Source organism: Bufo gargarizans, chromosome 11 (assembly GCF_014858855.1).
Source record: "Bufo gargarizans isolate SCDJY-AF-19 chromosome 11, ASM1485885v1, whole genome shotgun sequence".
NCBI lineage: Eukaryota > Metazoa > Chordata > Amphibia > Anura > Bufonidae > Bufo > Bufo gargarizans.
Genome location: NC_058090.1, coordinates 48,392,249 through 48,417,537, shown reverse-complemented (window position 1 = coordinate 48,417,537; position 25,289 = coordinate 48,392,249). Strand labels below are relative to the sequence as shown.

General features: G+C 41.6%; 1 protein-coding gene across 5 annotated transcripts in view; it reads left to right on the top strand.

The window, feature by feature from the left end:
• The first annotated feature begins 13,806 nt into the window (after positions 1-13,806).
• The window catches only part of CAPN3 (calpain 3), a 109,067-nt gene continuing 97,584 nt past the window's right edge, over positions 13,807-25,289 (top strand). For 2 of the 5 annotated variants that reach the window (XM_044271223.1, XM_044271219.1), the window contains exon 1: positions 13,809-14,368. In XM_044271223.1, the coding sequence (XP_044127158.1) occupies positions 14,087-14,368 (282 nt within the window). In that variant the 5' untranslated portion in view covers positions 13,809-14,086. Of the gene's footprint in view, positions 14,369-22,301; positions 23,265-25,289 lie in introns of those variants that run through there. The other 3 variants (XM_044271221.1, XM_044271224.1, XM_044271220.1) reach the window with 3 other exon arrangements.

Below are 25,289 nucleotides of genomic sequence, written 5' to 3'. Positions count from 1 at the left end.
ATTTATTAAAATTCCCATCCCCACCTATCTCTTGGTGGAGCTTGACGGATTAATGTCTTTGTTCAACCGTATTTTTTAACTATGTAACTATGTAAGTAATCGGCACAGAATGTGAACCCTATGGTATCTAGATTTAAAGAACAAACAATGGTTAAAGGTGGACTTTGGTCAGGATGCTGTATGTTCTCTCTCACATTGTACATGCAGTCTGAGCTGCAGGCAGCGTGTTATAGACCAGGAGGAGCTGAGCAGATTGATATATATCTTTGTGGGAAAGAATTCAGAATGAGATGCAATTCATTCATTTAAATTCCTGTTCTCTTTGGGCTTAGGGGCCCAGTGCATGGTCTTATCGGAGATTGACAGCTCTCTGTATGAGTATATGAATCTTTCCAACAAAACTGCATATCAATCTGCTCAGCTCCTACTGCTCTATAATATGCTGCCGGTGCAATGAAATCACGGCTTGGTGCTAAAGGACCACTGCAACTTGAGGATGGAGTGAGAACTTTATTGTAGATAATGCATAGGGACAAGGCATTTTTGGGACATTATACTCCCCCCCCCCCCCCCCCCCCCCCCTAATCAACACATATATACACTGAAAAAGCACTAAAGAACAAGGGAAGGAGAAGCACCGACACATCCTATTCTCAAGAACATTATCCCAGAGAGGCCATGATTGACATTTAGACAGGCAAAATCCCTAAAAAAAAAATTGAGCCCCAAGTAAACTAAGGTCACTTAAAACCAAGAGACCATTTAGACTGCAGCTCTTCTTTTCTCATATAAATAATGTTTTGGAGTGCCCGTGTGGCCTCCAATACGTGGGTCGGACCATTCAGGCAATTTACGAAATAGACTGTTGTTAATATGCATGATCTACAGTAAAGAAGTCCTCATTCCATCCTCAAGTTGCTGTGGTCCTTTTGCTCCAAGGTGTAATTACATTGGACCTTTTTCCCTCCTATGAAGTTGACCATCTCTTCTCAAGGCACCAAGCCTACAGCTGCGTACCAGGCAACTTCATCTTGTAACCTACATGTCTACAATAGCGTTGTGCCTATAATTGGCACAACTCTAGGGGAAGCCTTCTATTGGAGGTCATTTTGTGAACCGAGAACAAGGCAGGTGATTTGACTCTGCCACCAGAAAAGAGTGCGTATGCAGAAGTCAAGATTAAGAAAATTGCATTTACTATAAATTAATAAAAGCAGGTTAACAGTGAAGTTACAGAGGTAAAGACAAGCAAAATATTCAAAACAGTATAAACAATACAAGTTAAACACTGCAAAATTTTCACCTTTGCTGTGTCCGTATTCGCAGTGTGGACACTAAGAAATAATAGTCCCAGAAACTATCCCTAACTGACCCTAACTTTCAAGCGGGTGCACACCCCCCTTATCCCAGTGGTCCAAGTGGACCGCTTACAGTTTGTGGAAGTGCACGGTGTGGCCCGATGTCGTCCTTTTCCTTTAACCAGCGCAGGAGCCGCAACAAAGTCCTCTTCAGCAGACCGGAAAACCAGTTGAATATAATCCAGAATTTTACAGTTACTGTCCAGTACCTCGACAGCACTGTGAGTCTCTTTACTGTTTGGGGCAATTCACTCAGCCCAATGTCTGCTCCACAGGTTAGTTGCTGCACACAATCCTTTTTAACTTGGCTTCACTAAATGCACGGTCTCTTTGTACTCCATCCGTCTCTAGACCGAAGTTCACACAGCTTGGCTGCACAGGGAAGTCCTTTAGTATCTCCACACTCGTCTTACACAGCACAGAACTTATTTTCTATCTTGCCAATATGGCGGCAGCTGCAGTTCAAGTCCCTCTTCCTCCTTCTTTCTGCTCACACTGAGGCAGGCTGACATCATAAGGGGCGTGTCACTTCAACACTTAGCTGATGCCTTAAAGAGCCAGTATCACAGTAATACACTCTCTCTATGGTAAACTCCAATGCAAATTAGTCCTATGCTGCCATCTACTGACCAAACGAATACTGCAGACATTTTGCATTACATTTTAACACAGTTTACCAGGATAATGAAACTTAGAGACATTACATGACTGTTTCTTACAATTTTGTGTCTAATTGTTTGATATACTCACCCTATTTTTGTGCCTTGTATTTCTGTTGTCTATACAGCAATCACCTGCCTGTCTCTCAGAATGCAGAAAGGACTCAACGTGCAATGTTCAGGTTCCCTCTAAACCTTGGATCAACCCTGGACCAAATAAAAAGTTGGCAAAGCAAAACATTGTTTGGTGCCAAAGTATTAATTCTGTACCATACCTGAGTAACAGCCTGGTTTTTCACGGTTGTCAGCATTGACGTTTGTATGTTGCTCAACAGTTTTTTTATTTCTCTTGGTTGAATTGTTAGGTTGTATTCTGAGCAGGGTGAGTTCAGTTTATTTCTGTTCACTTTAACACGCATTTGCTGCCAACCTCTATACCAGGGATCAGCAACCTCCGGCACTCCAGCTGTTGTCAAACTACGACTCCCAGCATGCTCCATTCACTTCTCTGGGTGTCCTGAGAACAGCCAAGGAGGTGTGCATGCTGGGAGTTGTAGTTTCACCACAGCTGGAGTGCTGAAGGTTGCTGATCCCTGCTCTATACCATTAGTCACTCCATTGCCAGACTGGCATCTCCTCCTTCCATGACTAATCATTCAGTTCCTGTCATCTATTGGTGAGTTTATTTCAGTACTAGTGATGAGCAGCAGGGATCATATTAGAATTCATGATATTTTGCGAATATTTTGTAGAATATTCGTCAAATATTTACGAATTCGAATATTCGTTATATTCTACATTCTTTTTTTTTTTTTTTTTACTCGAAAATCGGCAAGGTTTTCTCATTTCACTTCACCAACTTAGACTATTGTGTTCCGGATCATCACATAAAATTCAGATAAACAAAACATTGAATTTGAACATTGAGCTGCTAGCTTTAAAGAACTCTAGAAGAGCAATAGGAGCAATGAATGGGGAGATCTCTGGATCCATGTAAAGTGCAGGGCTGGTTCTGGCTTTGACAGAAAGAGCAGCTGTATTTTCGGAACAAGCATCCAAAAATTATGCCTTGATGGAGGCAGAAGCCTTCTCCTGTTTATACACACTGTTAATCTGACAGAAAGAATGTCTTGTTCTGAACAAGTCTGGAAAAAAAAATCTCCATTTTATTTGGGAGCAGCAGTACAGTGTAGATGTGGAAAGGGTAAGGTGTGTAGTGGCAGCAATAGTAGCGGTAGCAGTAGCAGCACAGGATGGAACAGACAAGGTAGTAGTAGTATGAGTGGCAGCTGGGTAGGAGCAGTAGCAGCAAAGGCAGCAGCCATACAACACAAAATATGATGGCAGGCAGACAGAAGCAGTGGCATGATCATCAGCAATGGCAGATCTATTCATCGGCCTCAGTTGGAGATGTGTGAAAATACTCACGAATCAATGTCTCATTCATTTTCTGACAAAATTGATGTTTTGTACACTGGTAGAGAAGAATTTTATCCTTGTGCTGTGACATCACTGTGTTTATTATCCCTGTGCTGTGACATCACTGTGTTTATTATCCCTGTGCTGTGACATCAGTGTTTATTACCCCTGTGCTGTGAAATCACTGTGTTTATTATCTCTGTACTGTGACATCACTGTTCATCATCCCTGTACTGTGACATCACTGTGTTTATTATCCTTGTGCTGTGACATCACTGTGCTTATTATCCTTGTGCTGTGACATCACTGTGCTTATTATCCCTGTACTGTGACATCACTGTGTTTATTGTCCCTGTACTGTGACATCACTGTGTTTATTGTCCCTGTACTGTGACATAACTGTGTTTATTATCCCTGTGCTGTGACATCATTGTTTATTATCCCTGTACAGTGACATTACTGTGTTTATTGTCCCTGTACTGTGACATCACTGTGTTTATTATCCCTGTACTGTGACATCACTCACTGTGTGTATTATCCCTGTACTGTGACATCACTGTGTTTATTATCCCTGTGCTGTGACATCACTGTGCTTATTATCCTTGTGCTGTGACATCACTGTGTTTATTGTCCCTGTACTGTGACATCACTGTGTTTATTGTCCCTGCACTGTGACATAACTGTGTTTTTATTATCCCTGTGCTGTGACATCATTGTTTATTATCCCTGTACTGTGACATCACTTTGTTTATTATCCCTGTGCTGTGACATCACTGTGTTTATTATCCCTGTGCTGTGACATCAATGTGTTTATTATCCTTGTACTGTGACATCACTGTGTTTATTATCCTTGTGCTGTGACATCATTGTTTATCATCCCTGTACTGTGACATCACTGTGTTTATTATCTATGCACTGTGACATCACTGTGTTTATTATCCTTGTAACTGTCACATCGCTGTGTTTATTATCCCTGTGCTGTGACATCACTGTGTTTATTATCCCTGTGCTGTGACATCACTGTGTTTATTACCCATGTACTATTTATTACCTCTGCACTGATGTGATGGTATTATCCCTGTACTGTGACATCACTTTGTTTATTATTACTCCTGTATACTGTGATGTCACTATGTTTACTATACAAACACTAGTGGAAAATGAAAATAGAACACCTGGAAAACGTAACCTCTTAGTGATCACCAATGCGGCCGTCACTAACTGGCCTTAGGCTTTGCCAATGCCGCACGGGTCTTCCATGCAGCAGGAGCACCAATACGGGCCATTTAACCCCTTACAAGCCCTGGGCAATAACACCCGCATTATGTAAGCAGTTACAGAGGGAGGGGACTCCCTTGGTCTCCCATCAGCACCTCGCAAAAGAGATCTTGGGGTGCCGATAGTCAGTGCAGGGAGGCTGGGACCTAGTGAAGGCCTTAAGGCCTGTCTCCAGAGAGTACAACGCAATTTATTCTGTATGGTAAATTGCCATTTTAAAAAAATGGCAGAATTGCTGCTTTTTGCAAAAGAATTGAATAAAAAGCAATCGAAAAGTGTTATGTACCCCAAAATTATATCAATTAAAACTAAAACAATTAAAAAGTCATTCCGCAAATAAACAAGCCCCCACACAGCTCCGTAGAAAGAAAAATAAAATTATGAGACTTGGGATACAGCAGGGTAAAAACATTTACTTTTATTTTTATTTTTTTTAAAAAGGGTTTTTATTATCCAGAAGTAGTAAAACATAAGGAACAGTATGTATTTGGTATCAATGTACTGACCCAGAGAATAAAGTTATCATATTATTCATGAACGCCGCAAAATTTTTAACATAAAAACTCAGTGGCAGTATTGCTATTTTTTCCCCCCTCTCAGAAAAAGTTAATAAAAGTCGATCAGCAATATGGTTATATGATGCCATTAAAAAGTACAACTTGTCCCGCAAAAAACAAGCCCTCATATGGATACATAGACAAAAAAAGAAATAAGTTTTAGCTCCTGGAACATGATGAAATAAAAAAACTATTTAAATTGCTTTTTTTTTTTTTTTTTTTTATCGCTTGGTTACGAAGGCCCAACACAGGCTGGTGACTAAGGGGTTAAAGGTGTTATCATTTTTTTTAACTAATGTGTCCCCCTTCATGTGGCTTACAACTATCGCACTGATAGTAGGCGGTATTGTGAACCCAGCAGCAATTGGTTGCATGATCTGGGTCCAACATGGAATCTTAGATGTGCCCAATGTTTTGTTTTTGTGTATGTATGCGTACTGGTAAGAATTTGCAACTAGGGTGATCATACTGTCACTCGATTACTTACATGCCACTACCGTTATGCTATCTTTTTGTCCTTGTGAATACTTTGTTTAGGAAAAAGAATGGAGGGAATTTATCATGCCCTGCACCCCAGAATTCTGAAGTTGCAAAAAAATAAAGTCCCAAAGCCACTACAGTAGAGAAGGAAGGGGGGGGGGGGGGCAGAAAACTCCAAGAAGAATTTCTAAACAAGGGTGTTAAGTTTAAAGGGGCTATCTCAGGAGTAATGTAAAAATGAAAGTCTTTCTAAAGCGTAGAACCAGCCTTGTACCTCACATGAATCCAGAGATATCCCCATTCATTGCCTTAATTGCTCTGCTAGATTTATTTCAAGCTGGCAGGTTAGGAGCATGGACTTTCTGCTGCAGCTGGTGGCAGTCGAACAATGGAATTGAGCATGTATGTCAACCTCAGTGAGCTGGTCAGAGAATTTAGAAGGGCAGACAGCAGGTGGCGCTATACAGATAGATTTCAGTGAATACCTCAGTAGCTATACTAAATCTTTAATGAAACGCAATTTCAAAACTATTTAGATCCAGGTGCTGGTTTGAAAAATGTAGATAACTTTTCATGGGACAACCCCTTAGACAAAAAAGTCTCTTTTGATAAATTTGACACAAAGTACACCCATGCAGGCAAGTAACACTGGCTTCAAATATTCCCCTCGTGATAAATGCCCCTCTATAGGTCTTCTCTCTAAATGTTTTAGGGAAAATACTGTATTTATTCAGCAACAGGCAAGTGGTGTCCCAGACGATAGCAGCAGATATACTAAGACTGGCATTACCAATGATAGTCTTAGTATAAAGTCCATCATCACAGAAAGTGCCAAATTTATTAAGAGACACAGACATATTGGACTGCAGTCTATGTGCCAGATATTCTATGAGCTGGTGTAGATTTGTCCTAAAATTTACGCCAGTTTCTGGTATAATTACAGTAAATCTGACCAGTTGTGGGAGGCCACGCCTCTCCTGCTAAGCCCGATCCACTTTTAAGGTGTCACGGTCTCTCCCATGACAGGGTATCTGACAGTCTCTCTGTTTTTTCCTTGCAGTGTTGTTGTTTGGTAATGACCACACCTCTTGTCAGGTGCAGCTTGTGGTCATTACTAATGCTCTATTTAGTTCTGACTCACACTGCTTACCATGCGGGTGATATTTCCTGCTGGAGTTGGTTGAGCTGGTGTGTTGTTCCTTTGGATCTCCTGCTCCTCCATTCTTCTTTAAAGGGAGACTGACAGGCAAATTCAGCATATTGTGTTATATATCTGACATTACAGGTCTTATACAGTCTATTAAAAGCATGTAAGTATCCCCCCTGTCCACCTTCTAAATACCGAAATATAAAGTTTTATAACTTGCCTGTCTCCTCACCAATCTGCCCAAGGGGCGGCGTTTCATCTGAAAATGCGCCCAGCCAGCCGCTCCCAACTGCCGTTCTGTAGCCCCGCCCATCTCATCAATATTCACTTAGCTGGGCGGGGCTACAACTCTCCCCAGTCACGATCCTGCGTATGGTTGATAGAATCCTCTTGGCAGCGTCCGTCTAATCCTCTGCGCCTGCGCCCCGCCGTGGTTAGATCGCGCCTGCTGTACACACCCTGCCTGCGTTCCCAGAGGCAGCTGCAGCCTCTGCCTCATGCGCATGCCCCAGGCACTGTTCAAAGCAGCGCTTCAGAGCGCTGCTCACTCACATCTCCAAAGAGGTTAATGATAGTGCGGAGAGTTGTAGCCCCGCCCAGCGAAGTGAATATTGATGAGCTGGGCGGGGCTACAGAACGGCAGTTGGGAGCAGCTGGCTGGGCGCATTTTCTGATGAAACGCCGCCCCTTGGGCAGATTGGTGAGGAGACAGGCAAGTTATAAAACTTTATATTTCGGTATTTAGAAGGTGGACAGGGGGGATACTTACATGCTTTTAATAGACTGTATAAGACCTGTAATGTCAGATATATAACACAATATGCTGAATTTGCCTGTCAGTGTCCCTTTAAGCTAACTGCATTGTGTTTTGCATTTTGTTGTTCGCTTGTGTTTGTTTTTTTCTAGGCCTCAGGGAGATGCTGGTTTCTTCATCTGGGAAGAAACCAGTAGTCTCATTCCCTGCCACCACTACTAGGGATTTCCAGGGTCTCCAGGGCTAATGTTCCGGTGTATGAGTATTTCCACCTTCAGGGTCTACTCATATTGGCAGGAGTCAAGAAGAGGTCTAGGGATTCCTAGAAGGTCACCATCCCTCTCCCTTAGCTTTGAGGCCTAGACTCCGGACTGTTTCCTTCTGTGTGTTATCTGGTGTTTTCCCCTCCCCATTACGTGTGACATGAAGTGTCAGAGTAAAATTGATACAGGGAAAATGGACAAATGCATGGGCACTGCTGGCAAAAGGAAATCCAAGGATGCCAGAGTAAATGGAATCTTTTCAACGCGTTTCGATACCAGTCTGGTATCTTTATCACGCCATTATAGCCTAATCAGTGTTGTGCCTAGATTGCGCACAGCTCAGAAAGGTGAGGGTGCTACCTTTTAGCAGCTACTACTCCTTGTTTTTTGGATTTACTGCGATATGTGGTGCCGTGTTCTTTTTTATCTACAGAGAAGAGTAAAAGTCACCGAATATTGTGCAGTTCTAGCATGCTCCATACTTTTGTATGTTAAAAAAAAGTTTTGTAAAAAGCTTAGTGAATGTGCCCCTAAGTGTCTATTTGCAGGACTGCAATGTGTATTTTCCCCTCTGGATGAGACAGACTTGCTAGACTACTGCAGTGTGAAGGCACTTGGATCATACAGGCAGGGGCTTTGAGTCCATTAGGTTAAATGATAGGAGGGATCTCTCCTAGTTTTTGTAATATGAAACGTGTAGGAATTTTGGTGAAATTTAAATTTCCTTTAGGATGTGTATTGGTTATTTATTATTATAATTGCACTTTTTTTGTCTGGAAGTACTGGTAGGGATAAAAACACAGCTCTGCCTTTTCCCAGACGGCTCTGACAGAGCCTCAGCTTGACATGAAATGGGTAGTGCTGAGCGGCAGGGGCAGTATTTGAATTTGCGATATTTCGCAAATATTTTGTAGAATATTCGTCATATATTCACTAATTCGAGAATTCGAGATTATTTTTTTGATTGCTAAAATCGGCGATGTAATATTTGCGTAATGCGTGCACAATACAGGCGTGGGTCTCTTTTGCTACATTTTCCAAGCTGCTAGAAGTTTCCTGAGACTGGAGAAAATGGTTGGCATGGCAGAACATTAAAAATGGCTTTATATGCAGATAGAGTGCTCCAATATATTCGCCACTGCGCTAATCATGCCAATATTTTGGCACAAAACGCGAGACTTCACATTTTAGCAGGTCTGCATGTATGTATGGACAGCAGAACCTATCACACTACCTATCACACTGCAACAGCTACACTATATCAGGATATACCCTACACTGACTATCTCCCACTAACTATCTGTATTATATATATGAGCTAACTAACTATCTATCTAATGTAATAAGTGGAAAGCACAGAGCACAGCAATGACACTGCTGTCTCTTTCAGAACTTTAAAAAAACTGTAGATAATGGCTGCTGGGGAGTTTCTTATATAGTGAGGGGTAGGCAACTTTCCTATTGGTTGCTAGGGATATTGCTAAGCTCAGACAAAGACATTGCAGCCTTCTCATTGGCCCACAAGTAAGAAGCAAGGAGGGATCATGGGTTGAGATAAAAAAAAAATAATAGAATATTCGAAAATACTAATATATATCACTATATTTTAAATATTCGTGAATTCTCGAAGTGCCGATATTCGCAATTAATATTCGCGATTCGAATATTCCCGCCCAACACTAGAAATGGGGCATACTGAGTGTCAGCACTTTGTGGTCCCATATGGTGAGTGCTGTGGCTGTGCGCTTTTCTTTTTGGGATTAGTTATGTTAAATCTTTTTAAACAAAAAATTGCAATAGGTAAACATGTACTCGAAAATCATGTACAGAACGTGGCTTCATGACACTACCTCGTTTTGTCTATAAATGTAATTTTTTTTTATCATTGTTTCGCTGCATTGTAATGCAAATAAATGGACTAAGCATGCCTGTCTCTTACATTCATGTCATAGTTTACTGGCTTTACTAGTATGAAGGGGTCAAATAAAGTCAGGACTTGCCCGATAACAGGTGGCATGCTTCAGTACGGCTATAGTGTGACATGGCTTTTAAGGAAATAATGTACACGGCTTGTAGGCTGGAACGTAGGTTTCATGTATTTTACAGTACAAACTTTTTGATCCTTTATATATTTTTATATAACGTTCATTGTTAGAATTTCAACAATAAAGGTATACAACACTATATATAGGGCAGGGGATTCTTTATATTCTTCCTTCCTGTTCAATTTTCTTTCTATAGTTTGTAAATGTTGTATCACTAAGCCACCATATGGCAGAACATGGAGTGTCTGCAGTGGTGTAACTAGAACTGACTTCACCCCACAGCAAATTTTTTAATGGGCTCCTCTACCCCCAACAACACCCACTCCTGCGGCTGCACGTGATTGTTCTCAGACCAGGCCAGGCAGCTGCTCTGATTCCTACACGCATATACTGTATGTCACGTCACTGTATATAATGTCATTGTATAATACTGCTGAGGGGGCCCTGACAATCTTTTAGTCCTCCTCCTGGGTGGGCCCCTTCTGAGTTCAGGCCGCACCTGGACCAAACACAGATCCTTCATGGTTATCTTCACAGACCATCTTATCACAGATTTCATCATGGACACAGACATGTGAATGAGGCATAAAGCAGCAGGAGTCGCACTTTCAGGGAGACGTGCAGCTTTTTTCCACACAGATGAGACTATTTTTCATGCACAAATATATTAGACCAGTGAAAGTGAATATGAACCCAACTGAAAAAGGACCACCAGAGGTCAGACTACTAACAGTATGCCCAGTCTAATTTTACACAAGTCTAATTCTACACTTGATAAATGTGCCCCCATGTGTGTTAATTACCAGCATTAACTGAAGCAGGGTATGTCTGCTCTGACCTTAGAAGAGGAAGGCCAGCAGAAACTCTGCTCTTTTATAGAGAAAACCTGCATAGGACTGTAGGAGAAAGTCTTATATAAAAGGACACAGCTGACCATCAGTCAGGGTGGTAGATGATTGTGGAGAGTCCTGATGGTACAACTGTGGAGATGCAACAGCCTGAAGGTTAAGGCTTGTGTTGTACAAATAATGGACTTTTTGCCATGTAATTGTTTTGTGTTGGAAAGAAGAAATGTTCGATATAAACTCCCTTGGGTTATTGTTCATCAATCAAGGCCTGAAGGTCCTTTTAAAAATCCCATCCATGACGATGTCAGACAGCAGTGAGCAGAAGCTAAAAACAGCTCTATGATGAGATGTAAAAATGTAGAGAAGCCTAAAACTAGCCTCTAAGGGGTAAACAGAAAAAAAAATAGAGCATATCAGTGTTGAGAGGAGGTGCGTGCAAAAATAGAGACTGTGGAGAGAAATTGTCTGTGAGACTTATGGATTCTGCAGCAAACTTGACCAGGAGATGAAAGGCTCCGGGACATACTTTAGAGGCAGACTGGAACTGCTAAGGCTCACATCCCACAAACGACATTGGATCCACTTAGTCTCTTATCCAACTAGAGACTAAAGTGCTGTGTGAAGAAGATTGCTTCAGAGAAAGGCCTTGGTCAGTTAACTACCTTTTGCAAACTGTACAAACTGTGAAAAGTGCAAAACTGTGTAAGAACTGCCAGTCCATGCATGCTGAGAAGTATAACTGTTGTTTGAACTTGTATCTGCAGGTAAAGAACCATTTATTTGTTAAACCTGCCTCATCAATGCCTCTCCTGAACCACCACCACACAGGAGCACCCCAGAACCAGGGAGTACCCTGAAGGGAAGAAAAGGTGTGCCCTTCCTATCACTGCACGGCCCATGGGAGCAACAGAGAGAGGACCTTTACTGTGAGTAACAAATACCCTTGTTGTTGCTACAACCACTTCTAGCCACTCTGCTCTCCCTTGTGGCTTGCTGCATATGTTAGGCGACAAGTGAACTGCTTTTTGAAATGAAGTGTTGGTGGCAGGGAAAATTGGTATGCATAAGGATCTGCACGACTTTGTCAATTGCCAAATTGTAATGGGTGGATAACAAGGTCAGAATGTTTATAACATGGCAAGTCTGGTGGAGTGCTCACAGTATACAGTGGTTAACACTTATCAAAAGTGGTCCAGAGAAGGTCAACCTGTAAACTGGCAACAGGATCATAAGTGTCCAAGGCTCATTAATGCACGTGGGGAACAAAGGCTAGCTCGTCTGTTTCAGTTGCACAGAAGAACTACTAGAGCATAAATTGCAGAAAAAAGGGGTTGTATCATCTCAGACTTTGGGGACATATGACTAGGACATGCGCCCAATGTCTGATAGCTTCGGGTCTCACCTCTGGGACCCGCACCTATTTTTAATATGAAGCCTGCAAAGTAAAGGAGGGCGTACTGCACATGCGCTCAACTATTTTGAGCAATCCCATTGAAACAAATAGAGAGCACACAGTGCAAGCGTGGCCGCCACTCTATTCACTCCAGTGCTCTGCTATTTTAGGCAGTCCCATAGAAGTGAATGGAGGGCGGATGTGTATGTGCGGTGTGCCCACCTTCACTTTGCGGACTCCGTTCTAAATATAGGTGCTGGTCCCCGAGGTGTGACCTGCACCTATCAGACATTGTGGACATACCCTAGCGATATGCTCACAATGTCTGAGATGATACAACCCTTTTAAAGGGGTTAACCCATGAGTAATGTAAAAATGAAAATCAGACATCATATAGTACATGATAATCTCTTTCTAACAAAGCTAGAACCAGCCCTGTACCTCACATGGGTCCAGAGATCTCCCAATTCATTGCTCTGCTAGATTTACATCAAGCTGGCAGCTCAGGGGGCGTGTCTTTTCTGCTGCAGCTAAGGGGGCGTGTCCATGCTCTCCCTATTACAGCTAAGGAGGCAGTTGAAGGATGAGACTGAGCATGTGCGGCCTTCTCAGTGAGCAGGTCAAAGAAATAAGAAAAAAACAAACAGCAGGTGGTGCTATACAAATACATTTTATTGAATAACTCAGTGGTTGTGCAAAACTTTTAATTACATGCAATTACAAAAGGATTCAGCTCCAGGTGCTGGTAGAATATTTTTTGTGGAACAACCCCTTTAAAGCTGACTATGATAGAAAGGTGTCAGAAGTCAGAGTGCTTTGTGGCTTGCTACATTTACTGTACATGGTGTTCATGGTAACTCCTGTTCACTGCGGAAGGCGCCTACAATCGGTCAGCATCAGAACTTGACCATGGGGCATCTGTACAAAGTGGCCTGATCTGATAAATGCTGTTTTCTTTTAAATCATGTGGATGGTGGGGCTCGTGTCTGTTGCTTATTTAAAGCAGAGATGGATCCAGGATGCACTATGAGAAGAAGGCAAATCAACAGAGAAGATGTGATTCTCTGGGCAATGTTTTGCTGGGGGACCTTGGGTCCTGGCATTCAGGTGAATGCTACATGTACCATATACCTAAACTTCTACAAACACCTTGGTGCCAGAACCCACAGAACACTTTCAGAATATACAGTGGGTCAGAGCTGTTTGACAGCAGGAGGGGTACCTTCACAATATTGGCCATTGGTTTTAATGTTATGGTGGAACAACAGATCGTTGATATTTTATATACATTAACCTTTTTGTTTGTTGATTCTGGAAATAGTTGATTGCAAATTATTAGAGAACCCTGAAGATAAAGTGTTATGCTCTGCATCCTCTTACATTCTAAGTCTTCCTATCCTATAATTTTCTAAGGTGTAGAATATGCAGGATGATGGGAATCACTTCATAATAACAGTGACAGTGAGATTTCCCGGTGAACGCTGGAACACAAATTTTAATTATGACTAGTTGTGACTGGATGTGTGTTCCCTGAGGCCACATTATGGTCATAGGAATCCATAAGAGCCTGTTTATTTTTAGTATGTGGCAGGAACTTCTTCAGAGCACCAGGGCAGAGAAGGCAGAGGCTTTCCAAAGTTCACACGACAACCTGCTGGGAGCTCGTGCACCAACACCGAGGGTGAACTTGTGATTTCCTTGGAAAGAAAGCTGGAAGTAATGGTTTTCTTTAGTCTAATTCCAATGCATGTGAAATTAAAGTAAGAAAGGAACCTCACTGAAAGAAAGTGGTTGCATCACTGAAGAACTTCCTCTATTCTCAGCAGTTTGCACAACCTATTTGTCTAGATTATTGTGCACTTACTTCTTCAGACACACATTATTCATGCCGTCAGAAGTAGTTGCCAAGGTAGTTCAGCCGACTGGATCTGGCACAGCCCCCACCAGCAGTACCAATGAAGCAACCCCTGGAGGTGGAGGGATCTACTCTGCCATCCTCAGCAGGAACTTGCCCATTATAGGTGGGAAAGAAAAAAACTTTGAGCAGCTGCGGACAAAATATCTAGAGAAAAAAGTTCTGTTTGAGGATCGAGACTTCCCAGCAAATGAAACTTCTCTGTTTTATAGTCAGACATTTCCCGTCAAGTTTGAATGGAAACGCCCTCCAGTAAGTAGCTTCCTGTCAATGTGAGTGAGTTTGAAACTATTTGCAAGACTGTACAAGCTTTCAGGGGTTCTGAGTACATAAAACAATGCCTGACATGTACTTCTCATGTGTAAAGTGTAATATCTTAAAAAATCTTAGGCATGATTGACATCCTACTTGTCTGTATAAGTGGTCTCTGTGGATGACATTAGTGTTATACATCTCTAGGAAGCTATGGTAGAACCTCCTGTATGGATAAGTATATGTTGAGATGACCACCTAAAATTGCATTGAAAGGTGGTCTTCTCAAAGAAGATGGCCAGCATGCATAATATATGGTGGAACTGAAAATCTGTCACCGGAAATCTGGTGTAGATAATGGGGTTGGCTTCTGGTGGTCTTCTAAATGTATTGCACCTCTTTAGCTGTGCTCAATAACAACCCTCTGATTACTTGAGACCATAGAAACTCAAAATGCGGATAAGTCCTGATATTCATGAGCTCCTGGCTCTCCTTACTCCCCTGCCATTGATGGACAGATAATTTAATCCTGAGATCGGCAGAATGTGGGCGAGGAGAGCCGGGAGCTCATGAATTTCAGAACTCATTGGCACGCTCATGATTTTAGCAAAACAATTGGGGCAATAAAAGAAAGTGATCCAACATTTGGTTAACTGGATCTGTCAATAGTTTATGTTGCCCTTAGGGCTCGTTCACACAAACGTGTGAAGTCTGCTGCCGTATTGCGGTCCGCCGTTCCGCAGCAATTCCGCATGACGGATTCGGACCCATTCATTTCAATGGGTCCGCAAATTCGGAGATGTGGAACGGTACGAAACGGAAGAATGGAACGGAACACTACGGAAGCACTACAGAGTGCTTTTTGGGTTTCCGTTCCGTGCTTCCGCACCACAATAAGATAGAATTTGCTCTATCTTTTTGCGGACAGGAAGGATCGCGGACCCATTCAAGTGAATGTGTCTGTGATCACCCTTGCGCCTGCCCCACGGACGGTGCGCGTGCATTGCGGACAGCACTGGCACGGGCTTCACACGTTCGTGTGAATAAGCCCTTAGTTAGGACACTATAAAACTGGTGACAGATCCCCTTTAAAACTAATTTGTCTAAGACAGCAGGTCAGCAGTATGATTATTTGAACATTTATATTGAAGTCAGTATATACCTATATATAACACACTAGTACAATATATACCTATATAATACAAGTACATTACTGTATTACAGTATATACCTAGATATAACTCACTAGTACAGTATATAGCTATATATCTCACACTAGTACAGTATATACCTATATAATAAAATTACATTACAGTATTAGAATATATACCTATTTATAATACACGCAAGTACATTACATACCTATATATCTCACCCTCGTACATTATATACACACAATTGCAATCTATACCTATATAATGCAAGTGCATGACAGTATTATAGTATATACCTATGTATAATACAAGTACAAGTAATATCTATACTACACAGAAGTACAGTATGCATCTATATATAATAAACACAAATGCCGCATTTACCTATGCATAATACACACAAGTACAGTATATACCTATGCATATCATTCATAAGTACAGTATATACCTATGTGTAATACAGGTAGGAGTATACAGTATATAGGTATATATAACACCTGTGTGTACAGCCTCTGACATAAGAGTTGAGATCAGATGCTGCCCATGGACCCCCCTCTGCAGAAACAGTGCCAACCTCTGACCCAGTGGTGGTGTAAACTATCGGGGAAGCAGGGAAAGCGGCTGCTTTGGGGCCCGGGCTGACAAGGGGCCCGGCCGCCGGGGAGCAGTGTCTCAAACAACTTAACATACAGTCTTAGTTCCAGGCTGGGCCCGATCCCTTCACAAACTGTGCGTTGACGGTCACATTGGGGGCCCGCGCCCAGCCTATTGTCCATCATATGTTCACTAAAATAAGTCTGCCCACTCCACCGCACCCCCATAAATTTAATTCCTTACTGGCACTGCCAGACAGTGCCTGCATAGCGCACCGTGCCGCCAGCTAGAGAAAAGTACAAGCCGGCAGGCGCAGTGCGCTATGCTAATTAAGCCTACCCACCAATTTCCTCACCTAAAGAAGGAGGGAGTGACAGGCGGCCACAGTGTTTGGGGGTTTTGAGCATTTCCTCCCACTAAGGTCACTTTATTTCATATATCTTTTCTTGATATGTTTAGAATGTGCCATTGCGTACTGCTGGTAGCATTCTGTGGCACCTGGTAGCCTGTGTCCCATGGCCTGTTATAGGTGGGGCTTACAGCCTTATCATCTCTCCCACTACCTGAGTGATCCCACTATTGAGGCATGTGGGAGCTTGGCTGTAAGTTGTATCTTAGCACCTCTCAGACCGTAGGTAGTCTAGTGGTAGGAACCCATGCCACGCTGAGATACCTTGACGGTGGTGCAAAAGGACTCTGATGTGTTCCTGACAGGAATTGGGATGAAAGTTCAAATCGCCCCCCTTCCCAATGTTTTATATAAAGATAAATAAAGCTACAAAAAAATCTTTACTATTAAAATAGAAAAAAATACTCCCCCCCCCCCCCCCCAACACACATACAACAAACAAACAAAAAAATGAATAAGGGCCCATGAACACAACTGTATGCCCTCCGAGACATACGGTCCGTGAGCGGGCCTGGGGACCCTGTACAAAAATTTGCTGTGGGGCCCAGTCACTTCTAGCTATGCCCCTGCTCTGACCTCCACATGACTGATGGATTGCAGCAAACAGGATATCTCTGTCTGAGGAGATTTGCAGCAATAATAAATTCTCTGATGCGCCTCAGCTGGATGTCTGGTCACTTACCAGAAGCAACATGGACAGAAGGCGCTAACACAGTGACAACTCCTGTTCACTATAATAGGAGACGGCAGGGATCTGGCATACATGTCATCTTTCTGCCAGGAAAATAGACCTGTATTCAGCACTATTTTTCCAGTAGAAAGCCAGCATTTATGCTGTAAACTCGCCGGATACCTTTATAGTGAATAGGGATCCAGCGGTGCCAGATACGGTAGCTCCAGTAGTCTGTTCCTCTGCCGGGAACAGATTACCAGAGTTACCTAACGCAGATGTGAAGCCACCCTTAGGGTTCACGACCATTGTTTGGGTCCTCATCTGAGCCACGTTTTTCACTTCAATGGGGCCGCATAAGGTGCGGACCCTTAGGGTTCACGACCATTGTTTGGGTCCTCATCTGAGCCACGTTTTTCACTTCAATGGGGCCGCATAAGGTGCGGACCCTTAGGGTTCACGACCATTGTTTGGGTCCTCATCTGAGCCACGTTTTTCACTTCAATGGGGCCGCACGGAGTGCTCAGTTGCTCCGTTCCATGGCCCCACAAAAAAATAGAACAGGTCCTATTCTTGTCCATTTCGCGGACATGAATAGGCATTTCTATCATGGGCCCCATGTTCTGTTCTGCAGATGCAATTTGAAGACCACAAAACATGGTGCGGTCGTGTGCATGAGCCCTAATCGGGAGGGATCATGAGACTGATGCATGTTTATCAGGCCAAGCTCCGTACCTTCAGTCAGTATGTGTCTGGTATTGCAGCTCTGTCCCATATATTTGAATAAGCTGTGAGCTGCAGTATCGGGCAGAGCCGCTACAAAATGTACGGCAAATGCAGAGACCGTTTTTATTGGCTGATTTGTGAGAGTATGACCAGTCAGATTGGTACCGATCTGAGATCGATGGCCTTGGAAAGCTCCCTCAGGTTGTTGGCATGGATGTTCTTCATACTGGATCTTGGTTTTTGTCTTTTAAAAGTTCTAATAATTCATTCTCAATTCTTCCAGATTTGGCGGCTAACTCTAACCTCAGCAATATATTTTAGATGAGCAAGTTGTTCCATGAATATTGTGGTTTAATATTGTTAAGACTAGTTATGGTGCTAAAGCTTTCTACTATATGCTCTATGTGACCGTGATATTACTGGTTTATAGGCTGCTGATATAATATAGCTTGATGAAGCATCGTCCCTTTTAAACCTTCTAGGGAGCGTCTGCTGGCATTATTCCTAGATTATAAAATAGTGCTCTGAGTGGTGTCATTCTATATTTCATGGTAGTGTACGCCAAGACACTGAGGAGAGTCACTGAACAGGTGGTCCTGCCTTTGACTTGCTTGTTGACTAGGAACCATTGGATCATTCTAGGGTCATAACTTTATTTCAGCCACAATCAGAGTCAACTCTAATAGTTAAAGAGTTTATGCCATAAACTACTTTTCACTCTAAGGCTGATTTTCATCAAGTACTCTAAATCCCATTCCTTGGATTGTTTTTTTCCCCAAAATGTTTTTAAATTTACCAAATTTGCAATTTCCTCTTATCCTCCATGTCCTTTAATAAAGGTGTTCTACAAGTGCCCACTATGCAACCAACGGTCCTTGAATTAGTTGGTAAGATAACCACGTGTGAAGCATAACACAATATGCCAGTCAGTTTTAGCCTTCCAGTTCAAATATTTTCCATATGTTACATTTCCCACCTGCTTCAAGGGAACTAAAATCTCAAAATCAGAACCATACATGGCTGACATTGCCATACCTGCCGTCTTCAATGGCCAGAGGTGGCCAAGGTTACTGAGACAGCCGAGCTGTTTGTGCTATGCTGTAGCTCACATTGACTTCAATGGGAGTTACAGAAGCAGTGTCACACAGCTCCCTTTGCTGTTTCTAATCTTAACCATGTCTGCCCACCACGTAGGTTGGGTATTCTGATCTCAGCAATGAACTGTTGGTGCCTCTAACAAAATGGAAGATTCTGAAGATTTGGAAATGTTCTGCAGCTTACGCTTTGCTTTCTTGAACTCACTATCACTGCTAAAAAAAATTTTGAATACTTTTGTGGTTTCGTTACTGAAAAAGGAAAGCCAGTGGCTTGTACCCTTCAGCATTTCTAGTGAGAAGTCCACATGTCTTATATGAAGAGAAAACAATAGATGCCTCTGACCCCATGTTTCCGGGTCTGGCTTAAACCATGCTGACATTCCGATTCACCACAGAGAATACTGATCTTAGGCCTACAACTCACAATACTAGTGCAAAGGTTAAGTCAAATGATTAACCTTTCTGCTGTCCTATGACCAAAGATGATGTTTTTGACATGGGACATAGAAGCATTTCATTTGCAGTAGAAGACAATTGGAAACTGGGAGACTCTGAGATGAACAATATTTACCATGGCAACCCTTTTCTAAAGGCTCTGTTAGGTGGGGGTGCCAGGGGTTGGACCCCCACCAAGGTCATCAATATCTGGAACCTGGACAGTGCCTTGTCCATGTTGCATGGAAGTCTAGATTGTGAACATTTTTTGAAGTAGCGTTTTTTTTTTTACCCTTTGGCTGCATTTCTTTCAAATCACAGCATGCTGTGGTCTAAAATTGTTCTCCTCCTAGACTTCCATTTTAAACTTTTTTTGCCCCTTAATAAAGAAAAGTGCAATTTGTGTTGGCGTTTAAGGGAGTTTATGCATTCCTTTTTTTTTCCCCCACTGCAGGACTCTTAATTTCCTCTAAAAAAAATTCTTGGCATGCAAAAAATGCAAAGGGCTAAAACACACTATATGGAGGTAAACATCTCAAAAAGCCCTTAAAAAATTCTACAAAATGCTGATGAAATCTGGCTTTTTTAGGCCTTTTTTGGTGGGGGAAGGGCCAATAAACAAAAGGAACAAAACTGTATGAGGAAAACCTTATCATTTGAGGCATTTTTGGAGGGGAGGGGGCAATTAAATGATTAGCTTAGATTATTCTGGATTAGCACATTTGGTGATCAGATACTAGGTTGCAGCTTGAATTATCTTGAACGTCACAACTACCCAAAACTCTATAAAACAAGAGCTTATCCTACAGAAATCTGATAATGATCTGTCACCCCTCCAGTCAACATCAGCACAAAACATGAAACCTATGCACATGATGCACTATGAAATCATGAATATCCCATAAAAATAATGCACGATATCAAGTATGCACAGCAGATATTTGACTAATTTCTTGGCAGCTGTGGCTGGAGTCATACTCAGAGTTTCCTGTTCATTTGATAGTACCGGCAGCTGTGTTTTTTTTAACAGTGCCCAAGTCAAGAATTATCCACAAGGTAAGCGAGATGCCTGTGGTTGTCACACGATCATCAAGGTCAAGTCAAGGTCAACCCAAAAATGTTGTCTCATGGAAGAGAATGTATCATCATAAATATGTTTTTATATTTTATGTGACCTATAACAAATCAAAAACAAATTGCAAAATTCCAATTTTCATACTGGTCACTGGAGCACAAACAGTAAGGGTATGTGCATTTTAACTGATCTGGCATGCTCTTCCAGCAGGGATCTGGTAGAAAATGCTGACTTTCGACCAGCAAAAACCATTGCATGCAACGATTTTTGTCTAGCCATAAAACTGCACTTATGCTGGAATACAGTCAGATCTCTATTGATTAACATTATAGTCAATGGGGTCCATTGTTGAGCAGCAGTATCCAGCTAGGCTGGATCCAGTGAACTTGGCAGGCTGCTCTCTGCCGGAACAGCCTGTGAATCCTTTAAACACAAATGTGAACCTACCCTAAGCAGATTTTTCCTGTTTTCCACTGCTCAGGTTTGCTGTGCAGACTGGGATGGAGTCGCCATTTCTGAATAAGGCAGGATAATAAAACCTATACCTTCCTGATGAACCTGTAGTATGGCAGAAAGGAATTAGATTTTCCAATGCTCTCCCACTTTTAATGATGCTTAATATTAGCCTTGTAATTGTTTATTGTGCAATTTCGTAATACGTATAAACTGAAGCATCCTTATAATAAATTAAGCGGTGTCACATTTGTTTTAGTCCTACAGTAACAGAATATATATTAGGTGATAAAGTAGCCTGAAGAAGCTGCCGAATCCAAGCGAAGCAAAAATCTTAAAAAATAAATACAAATATTCCATAAATGTTTAGCCCAAAATACATCTAAATCAATTGCAAAATTGCCCCAAAGGTGTCTATAGCTTTTATATTGATTTTATATTGATTAATATAGTTTGGTGGAAAAAGATTCAGTAAAACTGGTAATTTCTGAATCTAAAACTCTGCTAGGAGTCCAGTGGGTGGTCTCACTCAGTATTCGGTAGTATTCCCTGTATGAATGAGATGGCTGGAGTCGTGGGTTTTATGGATTTTTCCCATAAAACTATATATCAATCTACTCAGCTCCTCCTGCTCTATAACATGTCTACAAATTAGACTCCATTTTTAATGGGACAAGTCCCCTTTAAAAATATTGTCTCTTTAGCCATGATCATCAGGTATTACTCTTCAGGATGCTATCCAACTCCTCCTGAAGTCCTATATAAGTGCCTCAGCACATACATTCGTGGATTCCATCAGACGTATACGCTAACAATATGTGTCTTACACGGCTTGAGACATTTGCAAAAATGCCTTGTGGTTTCTCAGCCTAGCCCGGCTGGAACCACGCACCCAGAGCCTCACCCGGCCTCTGTTTGCAACCACACCTCGACAGACAGTATGGGATGGGCTTTTACTCCCCAGTAATGATCCCAGGTGATTACACCTCTGGATCCCTCATGCTAGGGAAAACCTGCCCTGGAATGGGAGGGGTGGCTTGGCAAATCCCTCTACCAACCTAGCTCCCAATCCAAGTAAAATCCAGCCCTTAAATACTAAACAAAATAGCTCCAGCAACTATGCCTTGCTGAAGCTAGCACCACTCTGGAACTTTACTTATCTCACCTCGTTGAGGAACCTGGGTGAGATATACCCCTCTTCTGGGATCCTTATTCACTTTATCATTCACATCACCACAACATATATATATATATATATAATTATTATTATTATTTTTTTACAGAAACAGCACCACTCCTGTCAGTGGGTGGTATTGCAACTCTGTTTTATTTATGCCTTATGTGGGTGAAGTCTGCAACAGCAGATATAGCTCTGTGAACAAGCAGGCCCTTTTTTATCCTAGACCACCCCTTTAAAATGTCCTCTGTAAAACAATACCGTTTGTAGAATGAAAATTATTGGATAGTTTATTGGATGCATAAACGAACAGTACAGCACATAAAGTAGTAAAGTAGTGCATGTGGTTGTCTTATTTTGTAGCCGCATACAGATGCCAAAGAAATATGTGAAAAGTGATGGCTTCATTAACCACACACAAAAGGACAAAGCAGATTCCCTATGCATCCATTCACTTGTATAGGATTAGTGTATACAGTCTGTTTGGAAAGGCCTGTGCCCTATTCTGTTGACGACAGTTTTTAAAAGGATGAATGCCTTCTGCTGAGACAGGAACGAGCCAGAGTGGGATCCGTGTTACGTGTCAATGCGGAATTAAAAGAAATACTGCAAAAAAAGGAAGTTAAACCTTTGCCACAACTATTGCTTATATACATGCCGTGGAAAACAATAGACATTCCTACCTTCTGGTGCCCACGTGTTCACCAACTGAGTTCTTAAAAACAGCATTTTGGCTGTTATCCTTCTGTTTAACCACGTTGTGTCCAAAAAAGGAATTATCTGGTTGGATTTTTGCCTAGTGCACACTGAAGAGGCTGATTAGTAGTGGCGTCCACCAAATCCTGTACGAAGCCATGCCTTTTATTCCTTCTGGGTTTTTCTGTGACCGGGTGATCCGGGAAAGAGACCGCCGGAACGGAGAAGGATTGCTAACCAAGCCCCTTAAGTTTGAGGGACAAGACTATGTGGCCTTAAGAAAGGAGTGCACCAGCAAGAAAAAACTGTTTGAAGATGACATCTTCCCAGCCGGAGGACAGTCTCTGGGCTACAAGGAGTTTGGCCAGAAGTCAACCAAAGTGAAAAATATTGCATGGAAACGACCAAAGGTTAGAAGTAACGCTAGTTGAATTAGCCTTTATATATCAATCGACTTGTGTATGATCTTACTTTTGACTCCTTTGCGCATATGATGTATGTTTGCAGTTGGCTTAATCCTTGTAATTAATGTCTGTGTATCTAGAACATAAGATTTCTATCATCATTCTACTCGTCTTAAGTTAAAGTAGGATAAAATAGGACCAGTCACTGAGGAGCTTATGTATTATATCTCACTAAGGAAGGCAATATATGTAGTCAAAAGGGAATCCACAAGATCATGTGTGTGATCTTCCTGTTCAGGTAAGGACTACTTTGCGTTCTTAAGTCTTGCAAACTCTTCCATGTACGTATATATGATTGGATTGATGTGCTATGCATGTAAACACCAGTAAAGAAGCTTGTGTGAAATGTGTCGGGGTGCCGGACAGGGTGTGTAGGCATCTCCGGCTTGTAGTGGGTAATATCATTGACTGTTAAGAGGTTATGATGTCTATATTTTTGCTATATTGTAAATGGATATTTGCACACTTAATATTGATGGACATTTAGGGTTATTTATCTACACACTGTGGAGTTAGAAGTTCAGAATATTTCTTGGATAGTCACCCATGTGTTGGGTCGAAAGGTATATTCCAGTAACACAAAGTTATTCTCCATCCACTGGACAGGGGATAACTATCAGATCAGTGGCGGTCTAACTGCTGGGACCAGTTAGTTATATTTTTGCGAGATGGCTCACCATTGAAGTAATTCTGATTATACAAGCATATATGGGACATTGTTCAACTGTTATTGCAAATAGAGGTCACTAAGGTCTACATATTAGAAAAAACTTAGCAAAATACGGTCTGTGTAGAAATTTCAAGTCAGATATTTTATAAAATATTGGTTATAAGCCATTAGTTACATCACATCTTAGTATTTAAAACTTTTGATCCCTACATATGTAGAAGATAGTCCTCCCCTCCTGGTCACCCCACCATGCTGTTAGTTCAAGCTGCATGATGCAAGCTGGTAAGAAGGAGCAGTGTCGCCCCTTCAGTGAATATTTCCCTCGCTGCCTTCATTATTAAAGTGTATGGTGCACTAAGGGGCACTATTTGGGTTTAGTTTTCCTATATGGAAGGGAAATGGCCCCAATACATCCCAGAGCAGCTTAATGATATGAACAGGATAATATGAACACTGTTATGTGTATATAATGTAGATATTACACACATATAACACAGTACCACATTTTGTAATATAAAAATTTAATTCCAAAGTGACTACTAAAAACGACTCAACCAGAACTGTAAATGAATAAAACTGGTTTACAGTAAATGCGTTTCATAATGACTAAATTTAATTTTATCTGTATGCAAACTGATTATTTTCCAGTGGAGAAGGAACATAATTGTACAATATCTTTAATGATCTCTAATAGAACGAGTAGGTGTGATTTATGTGGTATTTTATGTAGTTAAGTCCTACACATCACTGGAAATCTGCCAGAATCTGGCACAAAAAGGGGCCGCCTAGGGATAACAAGTTCCATCCTAGTGTTTTGTCTGCAATGAATGCGTTCCAAAGTGGTAAGCATATTTAGAAATTGGCTTTTCTATGACCTCTGGGAGACCTCTATTTAATCAACAAAGTCATCTGTGCAATACACTTAAATACACAAAAATGTAGAGAAATTCTGCAGTGTTGCATAAAATGTTCTCATTGAACCATTAACCTTATCACAATGTTGGCAATGTACGGTATGAGAAGAAAGGACTGCAAGGAAATAAAAACAGGGGGGAACCATTTGCTATAAAATTGTGAGATAGTTGAAAAATGTATTCAATGTTCCACTATGACAAAAAAAAAATCTAAGACACAGTAAGGGTGTCTTCACGTGGCAGATTTTGTTGCAGAAATATGTGCAACTGCAAATTGGTTCCATCTGAATGGAGGTTATAGAAATCCACGTGCTTGCCACCAAAACACCTCCATTCAGATGAATGGAACTGATTTTCAGTTGGAGAAATTTCTGCAGCAAAATTTGC